This window comes from Nyctereutes procyonoides, unplaced genomic scaffold (assembly GCF_905146905.1).
Source record: "Nyctereutes procyonoides isolate TBG_1078 unplaced genomic scaffold, NYPRO_anot_genome, whole genome shotgun sequence".
In the NCBI taxonomy this organism is placed as follows: domain Eukaryota; kingdom Metazoa; phylum Chordata; class Mammalia; order Carnivora; family Canidae; genus Nyctereutes; species Nyctereutes procyonoides.
This window is the reverse complement of record NW_026575155.1, coordinates 16,105,900-16,132,704: the sequence shown is the minus strand read 5'-3', so window position 1 is coordinate 16,132,704 and position 26,805 is coordinate 16,105,900. Positions and strand designations below refer to the sequence as shown.

At 53.5% G+C, this 26,805-nt stretch overlaps 2 protein-coding genes across 4 annotated transcripts in view; one reads left to right on the top strand and one right to left on the bottom strand.

The window, feature by feature from the left end:
- Positions 1 to 850: 850 nt before the first annotated feature.
- Positions 851 to 25,189, bottom strand: RRP1B (ribosomal RNA processing 1B). 3 transcript variants are annotated; one of them, XM_055313473.1, is made up of 16 exons: positions 25,012 to 25,189; positions 17,643 to 17,725; positions 15,994 to 16,051; positions 14,473 to 14,558; positions 14,038 to 14,099; positions 13,540 to 13,669; positions 12,858 to 12,922; positions 12,230 to 12,411; positions 10,570 to 10,661; positions 9,885 to 9,982; positions 8,956 to 8,975; positions 8,274 to 8,405; positions 7,187 to 7,851; positions 5,397 to 5,549; positions 4,379 to 4,442; positions 851 to 3,561 (listed from the first exon to the last, which is right to left on the bottom strand). In XM_055313473.1, the coding sequence occupies exons 1-16, from the start codon at positions 25,139 to 25,141 to the stop codon at positions 3,368 to 3,370; spliced, it is 2,214 nt and encodes a 737-aa protein (XP_055169448.1). In that variant the 5' UTR covers positions 25,142 to 25,189; the 3' UTR covers positions 851 to 3,367. The 3 variants fall into 3 exon arrangements, with proteins under 3 accessions (XP_055169448.1, XP_055169449.1, XP_055169450.1); XM_055313474.1 differs by having other exon boundaries at positions 8,274 to 8,402; XM_055313475.1 differs by lacking the exons at positions 15,994 to 16,051; positions 17,643 to 17,725.
- A 63-nt stretch (positions 25,190 to 25,252) lies between these two features.
- Positions 25,253 to 26,805, top strand: part of HSF2BP (heat shock transcription factor 2 binding protein) — a 103,974-nt gene continuing 102,421 nt past the window's right edge. Inside the window, exon 1 of the mRNA XM_055313542.1 lies at positions 25,253 to 25,364. The gene's annotated coding sequence lies outside the window, so the exon portion shown is untranslated. The remainder of the gene's footprint in view (positions 25,365 to 26,805) is intronic.

Sequence of the window (26,805 nt, the reverse complement as noted above, 5' to 3'; positions counted from 1 at the left end):
ATGACCTCTGGGGTCCTGGGATCGAGTCCTGCACTGGGCTCCCTGCAGGGAGCCTGCTTCTCCCTCTGCCTCTGCCTCTGGGTCTTTCATGAATAAATAAAATATTTGAAAACAAAACCAAACCAAACCTGATGTGCGTGGTTGCCGGCCTGTGGTGGCCTTGTGATGGGACTCCTGACCCCGAGGCCCCAGAAACAGGTCTGCTCCCCGAGGCCAGCACGGTGGGTGTGGGCGGAGGCCCTGTGCTGCCCCACCGGGGCGAAGGGAGAACTAGACCGGGCAGCAGCACAGTCAGGCCCGGGGCCCTTAGAGCTCCTTCTGGGAGTTCACATTCACGAGGCGTAGAACGGAAGCCCCAGGTTGACATTTTACAGCAGCAAGAGCCCGAATCCCAACTGCCCGCTGTCAGAAGCAGACGGAGGGACGTGCATGTGGTGCTGAGACGTGGGGGAAGGCAGGACCGCGCGTGGCGGGGACAGGCCTCACTGGTATCCCAGTTGTTATTCTGTGGGTTACTGGCCCTCTGGGGAACCGGTGCTGGATCCACACCACAGCCGAGGAAGTTTGTGTGGGAACACCTGCAGGTAAGGGTCAAGAGCACAGTGCCCGCCTCCTGCCCGCCCACCCACGGAGCCCGTCGCTGGTCCCCAGCACGAGAAGCAGGGCACCTCTGCTCCCGCTCCCCCCACCCGGGAGCGGCGGCTGGCAGCCCCTTGCTGGCTCCGGGGCAAATGGGCCTAAGAGCCCTGGGGTCCGGCCCACCGGCCGCCACCCTCTGCCTCCCTGCGCTCCCGTCGACCCCCAGTGGCGTATTTCCATGCGCACGGACAGCCAACATCAGGTACAGACGTGAGTGCAAAGACAGGGTTGGTTTATTGGACTTGGCTTTGACGCGACAGGCACTCTGCAGGCGCGCGTACAGGCTGGTGGTGAGCACACCGTCCCTGCCGGCAGAGCCAGGTCGGTTCAGAGCGAACGGATCAGAGGACGGTTCCGTGTCATGTCCTTCCCACACTAATCATCGCCTCCGGGTTTCCCGGACCCTCCTTTGTGCTTTCAGGTAAACAGGAGTCAGAAAGGATTGTACGTTTATAAACTGTGATACCAAATTGTACAAAACTAACCAGGCGTGTGGGGTCGGGGGAAGATGACCGTTTTACAGAATACCGCAGGAACACCAGCATTGATGTGAGTTATTTCCAGTTTTGGACTCCAAGTCCCCTTGGCAACTTGGCCGAAGAAAAGAACACGCATCGAGTAGAAAACTGGTATTCTAAATACGTTTTCTTTGTGTGACACACTCTTGTTGCGTGGATACATAATGTGAATTAAGAAAAAGTTTTTTTCCCTCTCTTTGCTGCCAAAATGTAGGCATTAAAATTAAGCCACAGTAAACCCACTGAACTTACCCACAAAATGGAGTAAGTTGGGACAGATTTAGGGAGGGAGGGAGGGAGGGATGGCATCGAGAGGCGCGGCGGTGCGGCAGGGGCGTCTCTAACACTCCTCCAGGGCCTCTGAGCAGGGACGGGCGTGTGCTCTGTGGAGAGCGTCCAGCATGCACCTGGGGGCAGCCGTGCCCACCGGGCCCTCGAACCTCTTGATGAAACACCTTTAACGCCGCTGGACTACGTGCTCCATCTTTAAAGCTAAAATGAAAACTGTTACAAAAATAATCCGGCTGAGGATCATGAAACTTTTTTTTTAAAACAAAAAGTTAAAAATATTTGAATGTTCAAATCTCATCTTCTCACACTATCAGATTTGGTTTTGAACGTGATTTAACTATCTTACGGGATGCAGCACATAAACCCCATGCAAGCACCACAAAACCATCCCGTACATAAGACTTCTCAGTACAACGACTATTTGACAGCTCAGTGTTAGTTATTTCTCTTCTCGTGGACTAATCATGACAAAACTTTATTACAGAGCAGGAAAAGGACAAGGTTCATCCCTCCTTCTGGGGGGGCCTCCATCGCCAGCTGGCCCACCTGACCCTGCAGGGGCGGTATTTGCACGCAGGGCCCCGCCCTGATGACGTGATTAAGAAACCAAAGTCGAATCAACACAACCCTGCGATCCCAGCGGCTCGGCCTCCCTTGTCACGAGAGGCACTGGCTGGTCTCACTGAGGCAGTGCTGGGGCCCTCTCGTGGGGAGGAGCCAAGGGGGCTGCCTGGGTTTTGGGGAGACGCTGGGGACCCTGCATGGGGCGGAGGCAGCCTTCGTCCGAGGAGGCCTGAGGTCCCGAGTGGAGGGCGGGCTGGAAAAGCACGGAGCACCCGCGCGCCAACACCATAGCCCCCACGTCGCAGACCTCTTCTTTAGGTGTGCGATTTGTTATCTCGTAAACTCAACACGGCGCCGTAAACTCCAGGGGCCTTCCAGAGGTGACCACTTGATTTCGGAATCTGCATCCTGTCCATCACGGGGGCTCAGGGCTGGTGCGGTTTCCCTCTGCTCTGTCCCTGCTTCCCCCGCTCATGTCTGAGCACCTGCCACCAACGTCTGTCATTAACGAAAATCAGAAGTCTCTAAGAACCTTAAGTGCAAGCTTCAGCATTTCAGATAAAAGGTAGCTACGAACAAATAAATATGAACAATTCTTAACGGCTGATTTCCACCTTCCAGCAGGAACGCAGGTTTTCGGACACCGCAGCCACACCTCTGAAGAAATGATTTTTAGTCTAAGTCAGGAAAGCTGCTTTTGGGCACGCCAGTCACCAGGGTGCTGGCTCGAAGGCTTACGGAGAAAGGTCAGAAGGGCAGGCGGAGCACAGGACCCGGAAGGAGGAGTGTGCTCGGAGTCCCGGGTGAGCGCCGCCAGGGGTGCTCACCAGGGAAGACACTTTGGGCTGGCCTGAGAGGTAGGAACACAAGGAGGGGAACAAGGCCCAGGGGAGGAAGGAGGCGTCCCGAGGGCGGAGGCTCTTCTCTCCCCGCCCCTGCCGCAGGGAGGGCTACGTGCCTCCTGCTGACCCGGTGACAGGCACCTGGCTGGACACCTACGGACAGGGGAGGAAGGCCACCGGAAAGCCACCCGGCACGGCAGGCACGGCGCCGAGCACCCCAGCTCTGCAGTCTGCGGACGGGGACGGCATCTCCAGGCTCCCACCCCGGTGGGGGTCACAGAGGTCATTTGCACACCTGAGGGGCTCATGTGCCAACAGCATCTGTTGTAAAACCTTCAGCCAGATGCCCACAGCCCCCACAGAAGGATGGAGCAGCAGCAGCTCCCACTCAGAACCTTGTTTATACAATTTATGGGGATTTATAAAACAATAAAAAAAGGCCCCACCTTTTTAAAGTTATAATTTATAGAATATCTGTACAAAAACAGTCTCTAAAAGGACCCTGCTACTATCCTAGAAGAAGTCCATAGCGGTCGGCCTTCTCTTTGGCGTGGTGGTCAGCAGCTTCTTGGTCCCCAGAGGGGTGCTGGTAGGTGAGCTCGTGGGCGTCTTTAGCACTCCGTGGAGGGGCCTCTGCTCAGGGTTGAAGGCCACTCGGGAGGGGCCCGTGGGACTGACCAGGATACTCTTGTCTGTCTTCTTGAATTCTGCCCCGGATGAAAGCAAGGCCACGCATTAGCGGAGTAGCATTCCTGGCCTGCCCAGCGCCCCAGTGCTGTCCCCCGTCAGTGCCGTCCCCCGTTCCCACTGCCGGCAGCCCAGCCAGGCCCGTGCAGTCACGAGGCCCTGGAGAGAGCGGGCCCCGAGCTTCCAGAGGTCACGGACTCACTATCCTGCTTCATAGAACGAATGAACAAACGTCCACGGACGGCACAGGAGGGGGCGTCGGGCAGGGGGGTGAGGGAACGCGCATGAGCCTGAGGCTCAGGCGGGAAGAGCCTTTCATTCCAGCTGATCTGCTCCCCACACTCCCTCCAGCTCCAGAAACAAGGCCTGGCAAGGCCAGGGGCACCTCAGGCTCCCCCATGGTCTGCCCCCCTTCACACGTACGTTTACATGTAGGCCTTATGAAAGGTCAGATCTTAAACACATTACATCCTTTTAAAAAGCTTGGTTTCTATTAAAACAGAACAAGTAAAAGGCACTGATACTAAAAGCATCTTCTCTTGGGCACGCGGCTCGCAATGTTAGCAGACGCAGCTCGGCTGGGGGCTGCCAGTGGTCCCCAGGCCACAAGGGCCTGCAGCGGTCTGGGTGCCCAGGCTCGAGGACACGGCTTTTCAACGCATCCCCCGCCAGACAGACCCCTTCCAGAGGCCCCGAGGACACCCCTCCACACCCGGCCCTGGATGCCCCGCTGGCAGCTCGGCTCTGGACTTCTGACTCTGGAGCGGGTCAGGGCCCGTGTCCCCCGCAAGCCGCCTCCGTGGAAGGAGCCCTGCAGGAGGCTGGCCCCACACTCACCCGCGGTCATGTTTCTGTTCAGCCCGAAGGTGACCTTCTTGGAGGTGGACGGCATCTTGTCTCGCTGCAAAGGGAGGACAACAGAGGGAATAAGACAGCAACCATGTCGTCCGTTAGGACTGGGGAGGAAGACCGGGTACCCCGTGATGCCTGAACCCCTCAATGTAACAGGAAAAGGCTCGCCATTTCCACGCTAGGACTCCCATTCACCAGGAGCTTTATAGTTTTACGGGTGCACGGAACGATGGGCCCACACACCCAGGACGGGCTCTGGCTTCAAGGGCGGCACATGCGCTTCTCAGTGGTGCCCACACACACTCCTCTAGATAATCTAACAATTCATCAGAATTAGCGGTTTCCTATTTGGGAGATTCCTGGATGTGGCTGCACTCTGCATATGACAAAGCACCCATGTGCTTTTCCATGTGAACCCCGTCACCCTGCCCTGCACCACTTGCTTTCAGACCATAAACGTTTTATAAGAGAAGCCGGATCTGTCTGTGGCATCATCGGCGAGTGTGTCTGAGACTCTGCACGTGTGTGTATTAACACAGCAGCCGTCCCTCTGCTAGTTCCAGCAGGTACCTACACAGCACCCCCTCCTTTCTCAAAACAGCCACTGCCCTGTGGCCTCCTGGCAGGGTGGCCCAGCAGCACCCTCCTGGCGGTAGGCCCTGTCAGCCTCAGTTTGCGCCTCACCCTGTAACCCCATGGGCGCCCGGAGCAGCGCCTGCTCCTTCCCCCACCCTGACCACCCCCGGGGATACTAAGATGAGGCATCACGCGCTGCACTCTCGATTCCCGCGGACCAACCCCTCAGGCCGGCCTAGATCACCGAGAGATGAGCCTGTGCTACCAGGAGGAGGCGAGAGCCCCAGAGCCACCCGGCCCCAGGGGCCCCCAGGGCGGCAGACCAGGGCTCCCTCGACAGGAACCTGCAGGCCCCGGGCAGGAGCAGAGGCCTGGCACACGCAGGCGGCGCGGTCAGGGTCAGGAGGGCGGCAGTGGGGTCACAAACCTGCAGGGCAGGGTGTGCAGAAGTGGCAGTGGCGCTGCTCTTGGCTTTTCTGAAGAACAGCGGCTTTGGTAAGAAGGCAGTGTCGAACCTCACAAAGTCGTTCTCCGTCCTCAGCTGCTGCTTCTTCGAGGGGCCTAAGGCGCCCCCGTCTCCCTGCGTGAGGCGAGGGGAGGTCACACGTGTGTGCAGGGAGGCCACGTGGGGCCCATGGGCCACAGCGTCTCTGGCTCAGACACCCCATGCCCCAGCCCCTCCTGCACCGGGTCTGCAAACACCTCCTGGACACGGCAGGGCGCAGACCTCAGGCACGCGGCACCACGCCGACAGGGCCACAGGGTTCCTAGCTTTTTAGCCACAAGAACCACTTTCATGGATCTTCAAGCTTAGGGCTCCTGAAGATTTCTGCTTTTCAAAGACCACTTGTTAAATAATTGAACGCACTTTCTCATTTCTGACCAAAGACCTCATCGTCCACCAAGAAATTTGGTGCGAGAGAGTGAGCACACCGTTAGGACCTGCAGGTCCACTGTGGGGAGATAGAGGGCCCTCACCGGGGGTTTTACAGCTGCCTGATGCCCCCAGCAAGGCCCCTGCTCTGGTTCTGGGGTCCCAGGGTCTGGAAGCCCAATGTATTAACGTCACACGGCTGGATTCTGCAAGGTCCTGGCGTTCCTGGCCTAGAAGCTGAGGCCTTCCCCCAGGAGAGCCCCCGGTGGTGTGAGCGAGGGGTGGACCCAGGAGGCCTCTCTCACACGCCTTCACCCACCAGCAAGACACCAGGCCCCCTTTGGGAGGAAAAGCTCCCCTGACCCTGCGGCTTATGAGCAATAGTTCCAACGCCAAGGAAGGTTGCTGAGCCTGAGAAATGAGACGCGGAGATTTCCCCTGATGCTCAGTGAAGACAGGGCACCAAATGAACGGGCGTGGAGGCCCAAGGGAAGCGGTACCCGCCGCAGAGGTGCTCGGGGAAGGTCTAAGGTTACAACAGGCTTCCCGGAGCCCAGGGGAGAGCTCCGGGTGCTTCCCCAGCTGAAACCTTTCCTGGCCACAAGCGGACTCAACCACTCAGAGACACCATCAGCTTGGGATGAGCACTTGGCTGAGCGCACATGGGTGCCCGTTACCCACATGTCTGCCCGAGCGGGTGCTGCACGTGGTCAGCAGGCCCGTTTGGGAAGGGCTGGGGAGCAAATACCGGGCGCCCTGGGGTCATGAGGTTTTGTAAGTACTGCTGCCACTGCTGAGGAGGGAAGGCTGCCTGGGCCAGCCCCCACCACCAGCGTGCCTCTGCGTCACGGTTGAACGGTTTGCTGACACTAGTACAGACACGCTGCAGGGCCACAGGCGACGTGGGAAGCAGATCCACAGCCCACTCCTTGCTTAATTGACTCTAGACGTGTAAGCACAGACAGGCTTTTCTTTAAAAAAAATAAGCAAAAAAGAGAAGAAATTTGGCCCTCAAAGGGCCAAAGGTTGGCCGCAGGCGCGTTGATGAAGGAACACCAGAGCAGCGTCTGACGGGGACGCCCGCCTGCCTGTGCATACTGCAGGGGGCCTCAGCTGGGGGACACTCCCAGGCTTCCTGCCAGCCCTCTGCAGCCCCCAGGAAGCAGCCTGGCGGGGTGGGGGATCCAGGATGATGGTCCCGGCCGCCAAGAAGAGGCACCTGTTTATTTCCTCCTGGTCCAGGCTGTTATAAACCAGGGCCGCCCCTCGGCCTGGAGCTCTGGCCTCGCCCTGCCGCCCCTATAGATCGGGGCCTCGGCCGCCCCCCCAGGGGGCTGGCTTACCAGAGCCTGCCTGAGTGTGGCCTCGGACTCCAACACCGCGCCACGCGCTGCCAAGTCAGACGTCTCCTTCACCTTCTTCCTCTTTTTCAAGATGGCAGTTTTCTGACTGGACGGGCTGTGTACGTCGGGGCTGCCGAGCTCTGCCTTCTTTCTCTTCAGCCTCCCGCCCGGAGGTGGGGGCCAGGCCAATGCGGGGGGACCGCTGCCGTTGACCGGGAGGGCTCCGAGTTTCCGCTTCCTCTTCGGGACCGGGGCCCCGCCAGCGGGGGTGGCTCTCGGAGCCGGGTCCTGAGCACGGGCGCTGCAGGGGCCGCCAGGAGCCGCGTCCTCCAGGGGCGGCAGTGCTGTGGACTCCGTGCTCCCGGCCTGGACCCTGGAGCTCTTCTTCTTGGGCCGTTTCCTCCTGCTGTGGGCTGCGGGGGGCCCCGTGCCGCCCTGTTCCTGGGGGCCTGGGGTGGCTGCCGGCCTGGACTCTGCTGCCGGCGTCCTCGGGGCTCTGCTCGCACCGGCCTCCGGCTCGCCACCTCCGTTCTGTTCTGGGGGCATGGCTTCAGCGCCCGGCCCTAAATGTTCAGGCTGGAGGTGGTTCTTCTTCTTCTTCTTCCTTTTCCTCTTCTGAACACTGGCTTCACCCTCCTCTTCCTCAGCAAGAAAGAACTTGTTTCCTAGAAAGACACCCAGGCCCATGAAGGAGCGCCTGACATGGGACTGACTGCTGGCTCTGTCGTCAGGTGCCGTCCTTTCCCTGCCCAGCTGGGACCAGACCCTCCCGATGCTGGTTCCCACAGAGACGGAACTACAGCCACGCTCAGGACTATGCGTCTCCAGGCCCGTGAAAACCATAGCTGCAGGGCAGACACACCACACTTGCTCCAGAGGGCGCAGTCTGTGTAGCAGCCGCTACACCCTCACCTGCTGAAGGTGGCCCCAGAAGGAAACAGGGAGGCTGCGGGTGAGAATCCTTCCTCCTCAGCCACCTGAGCTGAGGCTCTGGCTCTGCCCTGACCCCGGAAGCCCTGTGCCCAGCCTCCCAGCAGTGCAGAGGCGCCCTCCTCCTCCCTCACCCACGTGGAGCTTGGAGGCTCACCTCTCTCTTTTTCCAGCTCGGTTTTCTCTAAAAGTTTATTTCCTTTTTTCTTGTGTCTTCCTCGGTTGAGGGTTTGCTCCTCTTCATCAGCAGAAATGTCCTCGGCAAAAGTGAGCTGAGATATACTGCCTGCTGGACACCAAAACCGCATCCAGTCAGCTTTCTGAAATGGCACGACTCTGTCCCCACCTCACACTGGCATTCTCCACCCTGACTTCTGCAACCTTGCTACCTTCCCAACCCAAATCTGCGGTGGATGCAGGAACTGTACCCCATGGGGGACACCCTGACAGCACGCCCCCTGGGGCTCAGCAGCCCACAGGCATACATGGGGAGCAGGGTGTGCTGGCTTGCTCACATGTCCCTGGCTACGGACAACAGCTTTTCCCTTGGGGCACACCTGACCATGATGGCAAAGGAAAGGGAGCCTGAGAGGTCAACTCTTTTCTTCCTAAAGAATCGAACTGGTATCTTCCTAAAACGACGATGACCCCTCAGCCCAGTCTACCCCCTTCCCTGGCGCAGAGGCCTCCCACAAGCTCTGCCCAGCTGACGGCCTTCACAGGTAAAGGCTGTCTTATGTTCCCAATGTCTCTTAATCCTGTTTGTCAGTATTTGCCGTAAGTGCCTCAGTTGGGCCATGTTCATGTAACATCACCAGCTGTAATCCTGATGCCCTCACCTTCAGAAAGATCCTGGAACCTGAAACAGAGAATAAAAGTCCCTGAAAAAAACCTCTTCTTTGTGTGTTCTGTAAACACACACACACACACACACACACCAGTTTTCAGATGTGCTACTTGGGTGTGTGTTAGTTCACTTTCTTTTCCTTCTAGGAGGGGAGGCTAACGGTGGTGTGATATGAAGGCTTGAAGTGAAGGACGCGTTGCTCTCAAGGACGTGGCGATCTAGAGCGTCCACTGTGGTTCGTTCATGTGTAACAGAAGAAATTAAAACTTTTCTCAAGGCCAAAGCAGCCCATGTCTCTGCTTATGTCCCACTGTCCTCTCTGCTCACCTGGTGGAGAAGCACCCCATGCAGTGCTAGGTGGGGGGCAGAGCACCAGGGGAGCCAACAGCAGGTCCAGCTCAGCTCTGTCACCTGCCAGCGGGGACCTCGGGCAAGCCTCGTGCCCTGGCTGAGCCATCAGTGAGGTGGGACATTAGAAAAGCCTTGCAGGGCTTCTCCTCACAGGAACTAACTTATGTCAAGTGCTCGGAGGAAAGCCTGCTCACACACTGGGTGTTCAGTTTCTGGTCACCAACCGCGAGAAGCCAGGGTGCTCTGCGCTCAATGAGTGGTGTGGCAGACCGGCACGGGCGTGACCACAGTGGGAGGTGAGGGAGCCGACAACACTCAGTGGGACCCTTACGCGGCAATCGCTGGCGGTATGAACGGCCGTTACTGATGTGCTGCTGCTGCCCCACGAGGACGTGGTGGCCAGAGTTGAGTTTAGGGGCATGTGAAGCATACACGTGCGGGTAGGGGAGCAGCTGTTCCACGAAACCTTCCTGCTGCTGTGTGCACGCCCAGGCTACGGCTAGACGTGATGAGGGCCGGGGACACAGCCTCCACTGCGAGAGTCCACAGACTGCGCCCACAGCCACTTACTTTTTGATGAGTTTGGAGAGACGCTTCCTGTTGAAGGGTGGGATGTTTTTCCTGTTGGTGATCTCCAGGAGCCGGTCCGCAACAGCCTTGTAGTCGAACTGCGCGAGAACAACAAAACGTAAGCCCGCAGCCAAGCCACACTGACTTAGAAAGTCACTTCCACAGGTGACGGCAACCAGCGGTGTGGGCTCCCAGGCACGTTCGGCAGCAGGCTGGTGGAACAAGGGAGTGCTGAGACTCAGTGACCAAAAGGTTCAGTGCGATCTCTGAGAAGCCTGTTCTATTTGTTCTTGGGGGATGCTATTCTTCATCCATCCTGTTTATTCTTTCTTTAAAGAAAAACTGTGGTAGAACACAGCACAGAGTTGGCCTGGGTGTGGCTCTCTGGAAGTGTGATCTAGAAGCTGACCTGTGCTTGGTAACACAGTCACCTTTACTGGAAAAGCGCTGAGCTGCCTTTGTCGTAGGGAGCGCATGGATCCTAACAGCGCACGCCGGGATGAAGACTGACAGCTTTCAAAACTCTGTCACGTTTAAATGTGCCTCCAGTAAGCTCATCGTAAGGAAGGTGACGTCAGCGAGCAAAGGGATTAAAGACGACGGGAGCCGCGGGCCTGGGGATAACGCACTCTGACCCTAATTCCCACTTAGCCAGGCCACTGCACAGCCAGTCTGTTCTACCAACCTGGAGCAGGGGCCCAGCGTCCTCCAGGCGCCCACCGCCTCTCTCCCCGTCGCCGTGGACCCCGTCCTCTCTGCAGTGCTGCTTGCCCAGCGCTATTGAAACACACCCAGAGACAGAGCTCTTTAAACACAGTCACTACTTCCAGAGGAGCCACTGTCTCAGTGTCTCTTCAAAGAGAAAACCCCTGCAAATACATGTCATCTTCCAAAGCAGTTTTGTTAAAATAAATCCCACAGAAATCACACATTTTGCCTTTTAATTACATCACAGACAAGACCTCTGCTGCCCTCAGCGCCCTCCGGCGAGCTTTGCCTTCCGTTAACACTGGCGGCGGGGGACGGGAGGCCCTGGGCTGGAGGCCGGGCGAGCGGAGCAGAGCTCACTCAGGAGTCTGTCCCGGCTTCGGGAAAACTTGAGGCCGGGGTAGAAATCTATGCAGATAACACACTCACGTCTCAGGGGGCTGTCGCAGCAGACACAAGTTAATGCTAATACAACTATTAACACTTAGAAAATAATTCAAAGAGCACTAATGCCCATGAAGAAGCAGATAAAACTACCAAGGAAAACTCACAACTTTTCAAATCTTATCTGCTTGTTAGTGGTGGGGCCTCTGGGCACAGCCTCGAGAAGACGCAGCAGAGCCCTGCATGCATGTGCAGGTCCAGGGCCACAAGCACGACAAAAGGAGCTGGGAGAGGGTGGCTGGTTGAGACAAAGGCCGGGCGCGCAGGAGGGAGTGGGGACAGCCCCCACGACTGCATGAAACCTGCTCAGGGTCAGCTGGTTAATTCATCTACAGCGAATTTAAGATAAAAGATTTTCTTCTTTTGAAAAGAATTATTTTTCCAGTTAAGGAATAACACATGATTGCTGTAGAAAATTTAGGACAGAAGTACAAAGCAGAAGTCACCCATTAACTCTGCTTCACGCAGCCCACTATTAACATTTTGATATCCTTCCAGATTTTTGAAGGCACATACCAAACCAGGCTCCATAGACTTTTGGGTCTAGTTATAAAAAAATGTTTAATTAAATTTCCTCTGGCCACTAATTTTTGAAATCTTTGCTTTTTAACGTCTGTGTGACATTTTAAAAGCATGCGCACACCCGGACTTGAACGTTTACCTAATGCTGAGCCCTGAAATGCTGTAAACCACTGCTGGGGTGGGAGGGGTCTGCAACTGGAAATGTGGGCTCCACATGCAGTCCCTACGGGCTAAGACTGGCCCCCGCCATCGCAGCCCACAGCGGGTGTTACTCACCCAAAGAGGGACCCAGAGATCAGGAGGCAGCGCTATGGAAATAAGCGTGTGTTCGCCATGTGAGCACCAAGGACCCTCTTGGAGATACAAGTCCACATCAGGATGTTTAAATACATTAAGAATCCAAACAACAAAAATAAACAAAAGCCAAAGCAAGAGCAATGGTAAAGTGAAACCCTAGAGGGACTCCCGTGACCCTGGGAGGCAGCACATGCACGCCGCGGAGGGCTCCTGTGTGTCAGCGCCCCTTGGCTTCTCTTCTCGGGGAGCTCACGGCAGGGCTCCCTTTGATGAGGTCTTAGGTTATCTCAGTGAGACTCCAATGTATGTACTAAAGTGTTCACCTGAGGAGAACTTTATCTAAAAAGACAGACTGTTCAAGGGAATCATCTTACCAGGCTTCTTTTTACTGACTGGTTTTCTCCACGCCACCTCGTTTTCAGGCATCTCATCTTCGGAGAACTCGTTCTCCCCCCCTTGGGCTTTCTGTTCCTCGAGGGTCTCTTCTGGTCCGAAAGGAGACTGGTCTACGATGACTTCCAGCACACCCCTAGCTATAGTCTGTACCAGTGTCTGGCTGGGGGTAGAAGTACAGCAGAGAGAAGGTGATGACAACAGAAGACCTGGTCATTTAGCAGAGGTGATGGGGCACATGGTGCACGGCCCACTCTAGCCTCCCCAGGGCACAATGTGGCCCATCGCCCGGCCCACAGTGTTGGCTCTCCTGACCACACTCCCACGCCAGCCGGCTGTGGCTGTGCAGAGCCAGTGGAGCGCCGCATGCTGAAGGCAGACAGAACTGCGACTGTGTGGGGGGGGTGTGTCTCCTGAAGGTCTGTGGTCAAGTCAGCAGAGCACGGGTAGGACTCAAAGCATCACAAGTCTTGCTAACAGAAATTCAGAGTTCAGCTGTTCCGGGGTTTGGCTAAACTATCACAGGTGTCTTGCATCAAGCCTCTCAACAATTTACCCACAATTAAGGACCAAATGAAGCAGCGAAAAACAAGCATGGGATTCACTTACTCCTTAGTTTTGGCAGCAATTTTGCAGAATGGATCAATAAATTGGAGATTCTGATCTGCCAAAAGCTGAAATTTAGGAACAAAACACAATTTTTTGGTATGTCCTAGAAAAAGGAGCCGTTCACATTTTTCACATAGGGTTAGATCAGGGAAACACCTGTCAATGCTGAAAACGCACTCTGTGTGAACTGCCCAGATGCTCGGAGCCAGCTCATGGCCATCTTCCAGCCACATGGGCATCAAAGTGCAATGACCAGAGAAAACCACCCCACTAACCCATGCTGTTCTGCATTCCCTGCTCTAGAGACAGGTTCAATCGACAGAGATATTGTCAGAAACTGTAAGATGAAATAACAAAAAATCATTATGGTGAGTGTGTCCTTGCGTTACTATTGGACTGTGTCAGTTGCTTTCAATTGTTTTATAAGCAGGACTTCAAGAACATCCTTAGTGCACAATCTTTGTTCACGTGTCCTATTAGCTGCTTAGGACACATTCCCAGATGGGGAAGGATTTGTCAAAAGACAGGTTGAGCCAATTTATGCTGCTCCTGTCGCTGGTAAGGCCGGTGCTGACCACAGCGCTTTCTCCCCAGCTCCAGGAACATGCGGAGAACCAGAGTCCCCGGTCAGGTCCGCTGTGGTCTCATTACACCCCGGGCCTGATGTCTCACTGCTTCTTACCTCTTTCCCTCCCACTTTGGATAGTTCATCCAGATAAATATCAATGAAGTGGAACTTCACTCCATTAGGAGACTGGCTCTCAGGATGCAGGATTTCTTTCATCAGGACATCCAGGAAGAGCTTGATTCGGCTGAAGAAAACAACACACGCGGTCCTATTAACTGCAGCATATGCCAGCTCTTCCTTCCCTCTTCCCCCAAAGAAAACAGTCACGTCTGTTCTTGTGCTACAATGTGTAACAGTGCAAGGCTGAGAACGTGCTAGGAGGGAAAAGCAATCCCTGGAATCGGTATAAACACGCATGTGCCCCCACGCCCTCAGGAGCCTCTCCTGGGCTTCGTGTTCTTCACGCCTAAGGAGGTTCTGCGTCTCAGTCGACGGAGGGGAAGGCAGAAATCACGCCACTCCTACTAGCTCGCTAACTGGAACGCCTGAAAGTCACACTATCCCTTTCAACATTTTAAAGCCACCAAATGCTTACCCCAATACTTTACCAACCTTTCTTCCCAGCCATGTCGCTTGAGAACTTCAAAGGACTGCCTCAGGACCAGGCGGATCAGCTAAAGATAGACAACTTTTGTTACCAAAGGGAAAGTAAGAAATGCCGGTCAGTCAGCAGACTGAAGAGACCAACGAAATCGGTTACAGCCTGCGTCTCCAAAGTGAAAACACAGTCACAGTCATCTCATTGAACTTTTCACCAGGAAGTGTTAACTAAGGATCCCCAGACTCACCCCCAGCAGCTGAAAGAGAAAACAGAGCGGCCTGCGAGACCTAGTCGAACGCCGTCCCGTGATCCCGCTACCTCTCGCCACACTAAGCCTGAGGCTTGCTCTGCTTCACAGATAAGCCCTCCCACTGCTCTCAAGAAGCTCAACATCCTTCCTTTACAGGCTTCGGAAGCGCACTGGGGGAAGGGCCTTCAGATCTTACCATATAATATTTGCCCAGGCGCAGCCGGTCTATCCCCTTCCACTCTCGATTCATTGTTTGCCAAAAGGTTTGAATGAACAGGTGTTCTGCAGTGAACAAAAGCTTTTGAATACTTGGTTTTCAGATTCACATATTGCCATAAAGCAAGAAAGTAACAAAGGGAAAAAACTAGGATTATTGATTGTTTACTTTTTTCCAAGAATTTTTTGGCAGCTAGAAAATTTGGTCCATAATTAAATATGCTCAGTAATTTTTTTTCCATTCCCACAAAAGCCTATTATAACAGGAAGGCTGATAATATCTTGATATTCAACTGTAATGCTCTATGAAGCATTTTTCTTTATCCACTGCAAAGCCTTGTTTCTATTAAAATCAAAAATTCTCTGAGCCACATCCATGGGCCCTTTCCGCCCACCTACACCTAACAATCAATCCAAAGCCATTAATTTTGATGAACACTTGGATGATCCGCATAGAAACTCAGCTTTTTGTTTCATGTTCCATGTCAGCTGGTTGAGCTCTAATAAAACATTCTATTTTTCTCTTCTGAGCCACGAATCTACCACTTTTCCATCCAAAAATAACTGTTGGATTTTTTGGTTTTACTTCTTTTTGCACAATTCTTTCTTGATATCTGAAAACCTAGATAATATTCCATGTGTAGAATTCTGCTCATTATGGGTCAGCTGGGACCCGGCTGAAACACAGAGCCACTGGGGTTTCTAAGGCCAGTGGGATGGCTCTGCTCTGAAGTGCGCTAAGCAGATCCAACCAATTCTGCTCTTTTTCTTCCTTTGTCAGCACAATCAAAACCTGAATGTTTCAGAAATAATTCATTTTCTCCCTTTGTTTTTTTTTTGGTTAAAAAGTCTTACTTTATGGCTTACTACCAGTGATACCCTTATGTGGCTCCAGTCTTCAGGATGTCCTGGTACCCAGAGGTGATAGCAAACAGTGGCATATGCATGCCCAGGCTCTGAGTTTTATTTTTATTTTTAAAAATGATTTATTTACTCATGAGAGACACAGAGAGAGGCAGAGACAGGAGAAACAGGCTCCATGCAAGAAGCCCGATATGGGACTCGATTCCAGGACTCCAGCATCACACCCTGGGCTGAAGGCAGATGCCCAACTACTGAGCCACCCAGGCGTCCCACCTCTGAGTTTTATTAAAGCAACTCAAAATGTGGAGACTCAGGAGATTTTCATTTCTTTAAAAAATGTATACATATATATATTCATTTATTTTTGAAATCTTTCAGAGGTCACACAATACTGCACAATATGCCTCTTTCATTGGCCCTCTTTTGGGGTCAACATCTAAGCTCTTCATGGCTTTCTCACAGGGAAGGTCTGTCGCCCGACATCTACACCCTGGCAGCCCTGGGCACAAGTTCAACAAGCCCCCTGGAAAGAGGAAACTCTGAAGGAAGAACAAACAATATTGCCTAGTTTCCTATGCAAGTTACCCAAGCTGATGAATGAGGAAGTTCTGAAAGTTATGAAAACATCAGGACTTACGGGCCTCTGAGTTGTTAACAACGTGGACGAGTTGGGAAATAGTGTTCGCTAGCTCCTCCTGCAAAGGTGGGGTCAGGGAGAGACAGCAGGGTTATTACGCAGCAGCACCGGATGTCACAGCATCTGCTGGGGTCTGGGCCTCTTGTTACATCACTGTTTAAGTTTTAGCAAATGCGAAACTCCCAATCTCAGTGGACTATTGTGCCAACGTAATAATGCCTCTGAGGATCACGCTGTAGGTTTAAGAAAGTATCTCTAGTTTCAGTTCAAATGACCTACAGAAATAAACTGTCAATTCTTGGCTTTAAAAGTACATAGCTGGGAAAAAAAAACGTAACTGACGTGGACATCCTACCCTAGGCCACCAAATTCTGGCATACAGATGGCAGCAAGGGGATCCCTGGTGGTTAGATGTGGGGACTGTCACTCCTCAGGGGTGTGTGTGGAACCAGAAAGTCCCATCCTAGGCTCACTCGCTTGGAGCCAGGCCGTGATGGGGGGTGTGTGTGCAGGGGGTGGGCCAGAAGCAAGGTCAATGGCACCCATCCAGGCTCTGTCCAGGGCAAAAGGGCCATGGGAAGAATAAGTCCTGCTACAATGCAGCAAGATCACTGGTGGGGAGAATTTGGTGGTCTGGGTCTAAGAAGAGACCTGCCCTGGGAAGTGTCAATAGAATCCTGTTCACAAGTGACATAAAAAAAGAACAGCCATCCTTGGTATGACTTGCATTTACTTTACCTGGGCTCACGTCTTCCTCACCCATTTTAAATGAAAATGATGCCCCTGTTCATCTGTTTTCTTCCTCCACTAAAGCTGTCGTTTGGTTTGTTACTTTTGAATGTAACTTAAAAATATTTTGCCCTGCTGTCCTACTCAAAATATGTTCAGTGAAGTAAAAGCAATAAATCAAAGCAGGCTATTACATGGCTTGGGGAAAGTGGTAAAGTTGCACACCAAAATCCAGACAAGTAAAATCTATAATCTTTTACGTATCGAAGGGCTTCAAATAGCGTTCCTCAAGGCTTACTCTCCACTTCGACATTGGCAGGTTTGCTTTTATGCACTAGAACAAAGCTCTGTAGACAGCGAAAGTCATTTTCTTAAATTGTTTTGGTGGTGGGGTTCAGCATGCTCGGCAGATGGGTCTAGAAGCACATGCACATCTGTGCCAAGTCTCCCGTTGACTCTAAGGGTAGAGGTTGTCAGAGGCAGGTCCACTGCTTGCTCTACTAGGCTCCCGACCCTCAGCAGGGTGACTCCCCAGTCACGGCAGCCGTTCAGATCATGCCAGAGGTAGGCTCGGAGCCCAGGGCTCTTTGACTAGAGCCATGACATTACTGACCACAAATAATAACATACTAAACAGAAGCTTCAAAATATGTAAAATCTTCCACAGAACCAACCTATGAAAATATGACAGAGAAACAAGAAACTTCTAATTTATGCCTCTTCTTCGTTATCTGAAAAGATAACTTCTCTGCTTGGTCACTGTATATCCCTTTCTGATGGACAAGAGGCAGGCAACTGAGCCCTGAGCAGCGACTTCAATTTGTTTACGTGCACAGGAGACAGACACATAAAACGAGCAAGCCCTTTTTATCCATCTGGGCCAAAGCACCAGTCATCTGACAAAGGGAACTGTATGTTACCTGTAGGAGGGGTTCGTCCTGCACCCACATGCAGTAGAAGAGCCCTTTCCATATTTTTAGAAGTTCTTCTTGACTGAAACCTCCTAGAGGACAAAACAGCACAGACATCTTACTTTAGAGTCCTCACATATCCTGTTGCAGGGTCTAGAACTACCACGTGACAGGAACAACACCACAAACATCTTCATTCTCTCACCCACTTTTTTTTTTTTTTTAATTTGAAGCATACACTTCCTTGTGGTACAAAATAAACACATATAGATCACGTAGTTTTATCATCTATGGTGCAGGTGGTAGTGGTGGCGTGTCCTCACCATCTGAGGAGTGTAAGGAAGTACATGTCATTACAACAAAATTATTAATGAGGTAGTCATTTATAAAAATAGCTCCCTCTGTGTGCTCCTCTCTGCCAAATCTAGCATATCACTCTGCATACCAACATTTGCATTATTCTTACAAAATGAAATTGCAAATCCTACAAAAGATACAGGATTTGCTTAAGTCCCATACAACTGGCAGAGCTTTCGAGATATTTTTGCAAAGATAACCTCCCACCGCTTTTTAGAGATTTTATTTATTTGAGAAAAAGAGTGTGCGACAGAGAGCATGAGCCAGGGGGAAGGACAGAGGGAGAAGCAGACTCCCCACTGAGCAGGGAGCCTGATGCAGGGCTTGATCCCAGGACCCTGAGATCACAACCTGAGCAGATGCTTAACTAACTGAGCCACCCAGGTGCCCTTGCAAAAATATTGTTTTAAAGATCCTGGCAAGAAGTCAAACTTGGCTATATCTGGATTTCTTTCCCTTCTGGTTATAGTTTTCATTTCCTGGGCAATATTAGCTTTGTTTTAAGTGACATCACCTTGGTTAGCCTCGTTTGGACTCCTTTTTAAGCCCTGTACTACCTCCGACTAAGCCACAAGTCATGCACAGCCTTCTAGCTCCTGGGCAGACCCCAGATGTCATAATTGCTGAGTGACATATGGGATCTCAAAAGCCAGGTGAGTATACATTCTTGGAGTTTCCAAGTCGATGGAGAACAAACAACCCTTGAGTCTTGGTGCATGTTACAAATGGTCTGTGTTAATACTTCATCAGGGGGTACTAGGAAAAATCTTTTGGAATATCAAGGAAGGACAAACTAGGTGAATGCATACAAGTACGTATACACTGGGCATCAATGTAATTTCAATATACCAAAAATAATTAAAAGGTGGCAAACAGATCCTTTTTGATGTATTGAAGTGTAGTGTATTCAGAGTGAGAGTGAACCTTTAGAGGTATATAGGTATTGACTTCCAAGTTACCAAAGACCTTTTTCATATCAACAATTTTATTACGGTGCATTTTGATTGTTAGTTTCTACTTAAAACCAGTATGCTAAAGAGTAAAATTTATTAAAATGCATTTCCTTTAAGAGTTGGGCAAACCTCATGGCATGGCAACGGGCTCCCCCAACCCTCGGGCACCTTGTTATAAGCCACACCTTGGGGGCCTAGCTATTGCTAGCACAGCTACAGTGAGTGATAAATTCCCCTGGAGCTGAGACAACTGCAATCAGGACCACAGTAACTTTGTCAAAGTGACCTGTGTTTATATTCAATCATGCTAAGACTAATGAAGAATTAGGGACGCCTGGGTGGCTCAGTGGTTGAGCATCTGCCTTCAGCTCTGGGCACGATCCCGGTCCCAGAATCGAGTCCAGCATCAGGGTCCCTGAGAGGAGCCTGCTTTTCCCTCTGCCTGTGTCTCTGTGTGGCTCTCATGAATAAATAAAATCTTAAAAAAATAAAAGACTACTGAGTTAGTGAGCAGGGCAAGGATCACCCATGGCTGGCTGGGAAAACATCGGATGAAAAATATATGGGGGGAACTTAGAATGGATAAATCAGATGTCGGTAACACCCGAACCTACTGATCCACCTTAGCTTGCAGAGTCACCTATCAATAGGAAGACCACAGCACCACCTGCTAAGTATTCTTACAAAAACCAAAACTAACTGACATGTCAAATCTGACTATTAACCAGTTTGTGGGGAAACACAGGGGACAGAGGAATATGTCAGGTGAGACCACGGGATACAGTCACCAGGGCAAATGGCTCGTTCCAGCAACAAGTAAACAGCAAAGGGAAAAGATAGGAACGGCAGACAGACCAACTGAATGCAACGGCTGCCTCTTGCTTGGATTCTGATGTGTCACAAATTCACAAAATGATGGGAAAACTCAATGGATTAGTTATTTCACGTGAAGCAACTTTAAAAAAAGGTACGATAATGGTACTGTGGTGATGTTAAAAAGAGCCCGTCTTCTGGGGCTCCATAATGAGGTGCGTGGAGATGTCAGTGGGAGGCGGATGTGGACAAATGGGACAGACCAGGCAGGTACTAACTGGTCCTGAAGCGGAGTACTGAGTACTCTATTTATCTGAAAGGTAAAAAGTACTGCACAAGGTCACTAAGGTGTTATCAAGGGCCGTTTTTGTTCTTCCATTTGTGTAGAAAGCTCTTCATAACGAAACTAGAAAACCAGAACGCCGGCCAACTTAACAGCAAACAGGATTGGATGACGCTGTTTCCTGTGTAAGGCCTGGCGCTGGGCAGTCCCGGGGTCTGCGGCCCCCTCCAGCGCTCCCCCCTTCTAGGCAGGGCTCGGGGAGGGAGACAGTGGTCTGTGTGGGGCTCGGCCCACCGAAAGGGGAGCCAGCAAGCTGCACTTATGTCGAATACGCATGAATTCCCTCAGCTACAGGGCTGCTGCCAGGCTGGACAGATGACCCCATCTCAGAGGCTCTTGCTCTCGCCAGCAGCCTTGAAGAGGACGTAGTGTGCACCTGCACTCGGCCACCTCACCAGCTGCTGGGGAGCCTGTGTGAGAAGGGAGCCCATCTAGAGGAGCCAGGTTTGCCATGAAGAAAAAGAGTCTGGTGCCATCAGCTGAGCTCCTTCATGAAGCTGTGCTTTGGTTTTTCCCCTTAAAACTGGTCTGGCTGGGCAGCCTGGGTGGCTCAGCGGTTTAGCACCGCCTTCAGCCCAGGGTGTGATCCTGGAGTCCCGGGATCGAGTCCCATGTTGGGCTCCCTGCATGGGGCCTGCTTCTCCCTCTGCCTGTGTCTCTGCCTCTCTGTGTGTGTCTCATGAATAAATAAAAAAAAATAAAAATAAAAAAAACAAACAAACAAACAAACAAAAAGACTGGTCTGGCTTAGGGGCACTTGGGCATCTTTACAGATCCGTCCTGTGCTTTGACATAATGCTTACATATAGTCCAGACACACACAGACACATAGCTGTGTGTGTGCAACCTAGATAGCGTCGCAGGTTCTACACATTCCACGTTCTGGCCCTTTTCACTTAAAAGCAGCACAGCGTATATTTCCAGATGGTTCTAAGAGCACTAGTGTGTCACACCAACTCTAAGTGATACTGTGACATACCAAGTATCTGTGGTTACCCCACACCTGTAATGTGCAAAGGTGCAAAGGATATGTATGCTAGAGAGGTTTATGTAATGGAAAACTATGGATTTCAACAGTCACAGGGTGACAGTAGCTCCTAGGCAGTGCGCAGGAAAGGGGGTCAGGTGTGAAAACAGATTGCTTCTTCCTAAGCGAGGCAGCAGAGTGCAGAGGACACAAACCCATGGCCAGGCCCCAGCTCGCTACTTGTTAGCCGTGCTATGTAGAAAACCATCAGCTAGCCCCTGGGCCTGTTCTCTCACCTATGATATGTGTACGGTTTAGGGTCACAGTCAAAATTAAAGGCATGTACGAGAAGCACTTTGTAAGAGTAAAGCGCTTTTCAGTGCTATTGGTAGGTAGTATGATTTTCTCGTGTTCTCCACCCACAGGCTGCTGAAGCTCTCTCCCCTTTTAAGACACATATTTTCAATATATGTATAAAAATCACTTGTTTTCGCCCAGGAATTTAGTTTTTATTTAAGACTTGAAAAAAATAAATTTAGAACTTTTATTTATTAAGTACTTTCTACCCTCATGAGGCTCAAACTCACTACCCCAGGATCGAGTCCCTGGCTCCACTGACAGCCCCAGGCACCCCCCATTTTTTGTAAACTGACTTACAGCCGACACTCAAGTGTTACATCAGTGTCAGGTGCTCACCCCAAGTGGAGCTACCATGTGTCACCCACACGACACTGTTACACTACCATGGCCTATATTCTCTACACCACTGTACCTTTCATCCCATGACTTACTCATTCCATCACTGGGGGCCTAACGTACCCATTTTTGAAGGCTTTAAAGTGAAACAGAGAAATGCTCATTTAATTTCCTCTCACTCTGAGGGTGAAGTATGTACCTGAAGCAGGTTCAGCCCTCGGGGGCTTTTTGTTCTGTCTTCTTGGGGTTGACTTCCTAAACCAATGCCACCAGGTTTCTGGCAACAATATAGGTTTAGTTATTTCACAGCAAATGGGGGCGAACATGAAGTGAGACATGGGCAGAGTAAATTTCAACAAACTGTGAAATGAGAAAACCCTGACTGCTACTCTCGGGATGAAATGAGCTCAGGAGCATTTTAGGTTGGGGTGAGTCCACACCTGGTCAGTCAAAACACCTGCAGCTCTCATCTATTCTACCTACAAGGGGCCAGGGACCCCTAAGCCTGTTAGTATGAAGAAATACTTCCTCCAATACTGAATCTGAAGCCCCATCAGCCGTAAGATGTACGGTTCTCTTATGTGGCACCAAATGAGAGCAAGAGGGCACAAGGTTGATTTTAAGATCCATCCCAGTTTCTGCAGGTGTTACATGTTTACAGTTGCAGAATCAATAAAGCCGGGTGTGTGTGTGTGTGTGTGTGTGTCTGTTTTTCATTCGCTGCTCTATTATTCCCAGTGCCAACAACAGTAAGAGCACACAGTAGGTGCTCTGTGTTTGCTGAAGACGTGAATGAACGGTACAAATGAGCTCTCATGGGTAAAACCATAGATAGCGATCATTCTGTACGTGCTCTGTGTGAAGTTACAACACCAGAGCTTCATTTAGCTGCTTTAAGCACTACAAAAGTTCCCTATTTGTTTACAAACCTTCTGGGGTTCCTGGCTGCCCCAGTCAGTGGAGCATCTGCCTCCTGATCTTGGGATCGTGAGTTCCAGCCCCATGTTGGGTGTAGAGATTATTTTTTTTTTTAATTTTTTATTAAGTAAGCTCCATGCCTAGTGTGGAGCCAGGGTGGGGCTTGAACTCATGACCCTAAGTTTGAGACCTGAGGGGAGATCAAGAGTCAGATGCTCAACCGATAGAGTCACCCATGTGCCCCAAGATCACTTAAAACAAAAAAACAAACCCCCACAAAGTTATTTATGTTGCTGGTGGGCAGCTCTTCATACCAGTAAGACTAAGATTTCAGATTTCCTTTACTACACACGAAACAAAACACAACAAACCGTGAGCCTGTCAAGGAGACACACACATCAGGTCAAATTACTCCCCAACTTGCATTTCAGGGCCACGGGGGACAGTGGCAGCAGAGGCCCGGCTTATTATGTCTCACTGTCACCGTCTGTGACATTCACCATGCAGTTCCTTCTTCAGAGGCCCAGCATACTCCATGCAACGTGGGCGTGGTGGTGAACAAGATAGATAGTCTCTCTTGGCATGATGGGCACTGACCAAACAGGACCTGGGGGCACTGGTGCAGACCCAGTGGCCTCATGCCCATGTCCCTGCAGATCCTGGGCCCGCTCATCAAGCTCTGTTTGGCCATCTCAGCCCATATGTACTGCATCTGGCCTTTCTTGTGTTCTTGTGTGGAGGCAAGCCCGGTATGCCTGGATGTGCTCCCACTTCCAGCTAAGCAGACAGACGGAAGTTTAGACTGTTTGGGGAAGAGTGATACAGTAACAGAGAACTAAGAAGCCACACAGCTAAGTGCCATGACAGACACACACTGGATATTTTGGAATCCTGGAGGGGTGGTGTGAGATGGTAGGGAAGGCACTTGGAGGAAGTGATGTTGAACTGAATGCTAGGAGTGCACAAGAGAAGCAAAGGCGGAGAGGAGAGAAACGATGCATGTATACCAAGAGTCAGCCGAAGTGGCAAGAGAAGGGAGGACAGACCATTGCCTGCAGACCTGGAAATCCAAGAAGGTGGTGACGTGATCAGAACCATTTTTAGAAGATGACCCGGGCTGGTTTGTGAACGATAAGTTCAATAGAGGGTCAAATGGACTTAAAGAGATTGGCTAGGAAATAAGCAAGTTCAGAGTCTAGATGAGATAAACGGTGAGGGCAGAGAAACTCAGCAGATGAAACAGGTAGAAGCAGCAAGAGACCATGGATGAGGGGTGGAGGAGAAGACCGGGAAGAGCCATCCAGGACATTACGGTGCGTCCAGCCTGGCTCTGAGGGGAGGGCGGGAACTAGCACCTAAGATGAGAGAACACAGGCGGCAAAAGTGAAGCAAGAGAGAACAGGTTTTAGGGGGGGAGGAGAATGAATCACGTTGGGGCATTCGAGTCTGGGGTGCCCATGGGGGACACCCAGGTGGAAGCGCCTTGTCCGTGCATCCTATCTGCGCCGGGAGCAGCCAGGTCTGCTCTGGCAACTCGAGCACTCGGGACTCGAAGCCGTGAATAATAAACGTCGCCTCTCGGCGAGATCCCTAAGCAGAACGGAAGTCAGGAATCTGGTCTTCCCTCCTTTCTGGGGCACGTCCCACAGAACTGTATTTTCTTTTTCCCGGGGTGGTCCTTTTCCATCTCTCCTCAAAACGAATCGAACTGAGAAAATCAGTACAGAGACGGATAACGCCTGTCCTTTCTTTCTTTTAGGTTATTTACTGATTCATGAGAAAGGCAGAGACGTGGAGGGAGAAGCAGGCTCCCTGCGGGGGAGCCCATGCGGGGCTGGATCCCAGGACCCCGGGGTCACTGGATCCCAGTGGTGGGGGTGGGATGGGGGTGTCCCAATACCTGTTCTGTCGAGTACACTCGCAAGGCAGTAGTGTTAGCAGTCAACACATCAAAATTAATCCGAGCGCAGCGCAGAGCCTCCGCCGTGGGCGGTGGTCCGCACCCCCGGGGGCTGCAGGGCATGTCGGGGCCCGGGAGCCTCGGGCTGCAGCCCCGACGGCCTGGAGCGCAGCGCGGCCCCGCACCCGCACCCGCTCCCGCTCCGCTCGCCACCGCAGAGGCCTTCCCGGACCCGCTCCCCATCCCCTCCCCGCCCTCTGGACCTCCCCGAGCCCCCCCCCCCGTCCACCGGCGCCCCCCGGAGGTCGGGTCCGTCCGTCCGTCCGTCCCCCCCCCCCGCCCCCTCGTCCGGGCGAGCGCGGCGCAAACCCCCGGCGGGCGCCCCCCCCCCCCCCGCCGCCATGTGGCGCCGCTGCCCGCCCGGCGCCCACCTGTCTCCCTCTGCGTCTTCACGCTGATGTACTGGCGCAGCTTCCTCACCGCGCGGTCCCGGATGCCCTTCTCGTGAGACGCCAGCCGCTGGGCGAACTGCAGCTCGGCCGGCTGCATGGCGGGGGCCATCGCGCCCGCTGGACCATCCCCCGCCGCCGCCGCCGCCGAGCAGCTCGGGGCCGCGCCTGCGCAGAAGGCGGCGGGGCGGGGCCGGGGCGGCGCGCGCACTGATGGCGTCACAAAGGCGCCGGGTCGGGCGCCGCCGCTCGCAGCGCGTCCCGGGGGCGAGGGCGGCCCGCGGCGGTTCGGCCTCGGCTGGCGGGCGTCGCGGCAGCCGGCGTCTGGCGGCGAGGTTAGCGAGCGCCGGGTCTCCGCCTGGAGGGGACGGCTGGGCGCGGAGGCGGCCCCGAGCCTTCAGGCCCGCTCCGCGGGAGCTCCGTGCGCCGGGCGGTCACCCGCCGAGCCCCTGCGTCCGCGTGCTGGGCGCCGGACCGAGACGGACGGCAGTCCGGGGGCTGCGGGCGGGATGCTGCGGGCGGGATGCTGCGGGCGGGATGCTGCGGGCGTTAGGGGCGCCCTGAGGGGCCGGGTCTGAGCCCCTGCTGGCCTCGGAGCCAGCGCCCCCCAGCGCCCCAGTGTCGGGGCCCGGGGCAGATCCCAGTGCAGAGGATGCTTGGGGGCAGGGGCAGGGGCAGGTCCTGGCGCAGGGGTGGCAGGGTCAAGGTCAGGTCCCGGTGCAGGGCATGGCAGGGTCAGGGTCAGGTCCGGTGCAGGGGAGGCAGGGTCAGGGTCAGGTCCTGGGTCAGGGGATAGCAGGGTCAGGGTCAAGTCCCAGTGCAGGGCATGGCAGGGTCAGGGTCAGGGTCAGGTCCCGGTGCAGGGGTGGCAGGGTCAGGGTCAGGTCCCGGTGCAGGGTGGCAGGGTCAGGTCAGGTCACAGTGCAGGGATGGCAGGGTCAGGTCAGGTTCCAGTGCAGAGGATGGCAGGGTCAGGGTCAGGTCCTGGGTCAGGGGATGGTTGGGTCAGGGTCAGGTCCTGGGTCAGGGACGGCAGGGTCAGGGTCAAGTGCCAGTGCAGGGCATGGCAGGGTCAGGGTCAGGTCCCGGTGCAGGGTGGCAGGGTCAGGGCAGGTCCTGGGTCAGGGGAGGTTGGGTCAGGTCAGGTCCTGGGTCAGGGTCAGGTGCCAGTGCAGGTATGGCAGGGTCAGGGTCAGGTCCCAGTGCAGGGCATGGCAGGGTCAGGGTCAGGTCCCGGTGCAGGGTGGCAGGGTCAGGTCAGGTCCCGGTGCAGGGGTGGCAGGGTCAGGGTCAGGTCCCAGTGCAGAGGATGGCAGGGTCAGGGTCAGGTGTCCGGTGCAGGGGTGGCAGGGTCAGGGGCAGGTCCTGGGTCAGGGGATGGTTGGGGTCAGGGTCAGGTCCTGGGTCAGGGACGGCAGGGTCAGGGTCAAGTGCCAGTGCAGGGCATGGCAGGGTCAGGGTCAGGTCCCGGTGCAGGGGTGGCAGGGTCAGGGCAGGTCTGGGTCAGGGATGGTTGGGGTCAGGTCAGGTCCTGGGTCAGGGTCAGGTGCCAGTGCAGGGTATGGCAGGGTCAGGGTCAGGTCCCAGTGCAGGGCATGGCAGGGTCAGGGTCAGGGTCTGGTCCGGTGCAGGGTGGCAGGTCAGGGTCAGGTCCCAGTGCAGGGCATGGCAGGGTCAGGGTCAGGTCCCGGTGCAGGGTGGCAGGGTCAGGGTCAGGTCCCAGTGCAGGGCATGCAGGGTCAGGGTCAGGTCCTGGGTCAGGGGACGGCAGGGTCA

What these genes read in the sequence shown, in the direction of transcription:
- RRP1B (XM_055313473.1), bottom strand. Translation starts at nt 25,141, where the DNA reads ATGGCCCCCGCCATGCAGCCGGCCGAGCTGCAGTTCGCCCAGCGGCTG. An exon ending in AGGACGAACCCCTCCTACAG is followed by an intron (nt 16,052 to 17,642) that starts GTAACATACAGT and finishes CCACCTTTGCAG; the next exon opens with GAGGAGCTAGCGAACACTAT. An exon ending in ATTGCTGCCAAAACTAAGGA is followed by an intron (nt 12,412 to 12,857) that starts GTAAGTGAATCC and finishes TTCTACCCCCAG; the next exon opens with CCAGACACTGGTACAGACTA.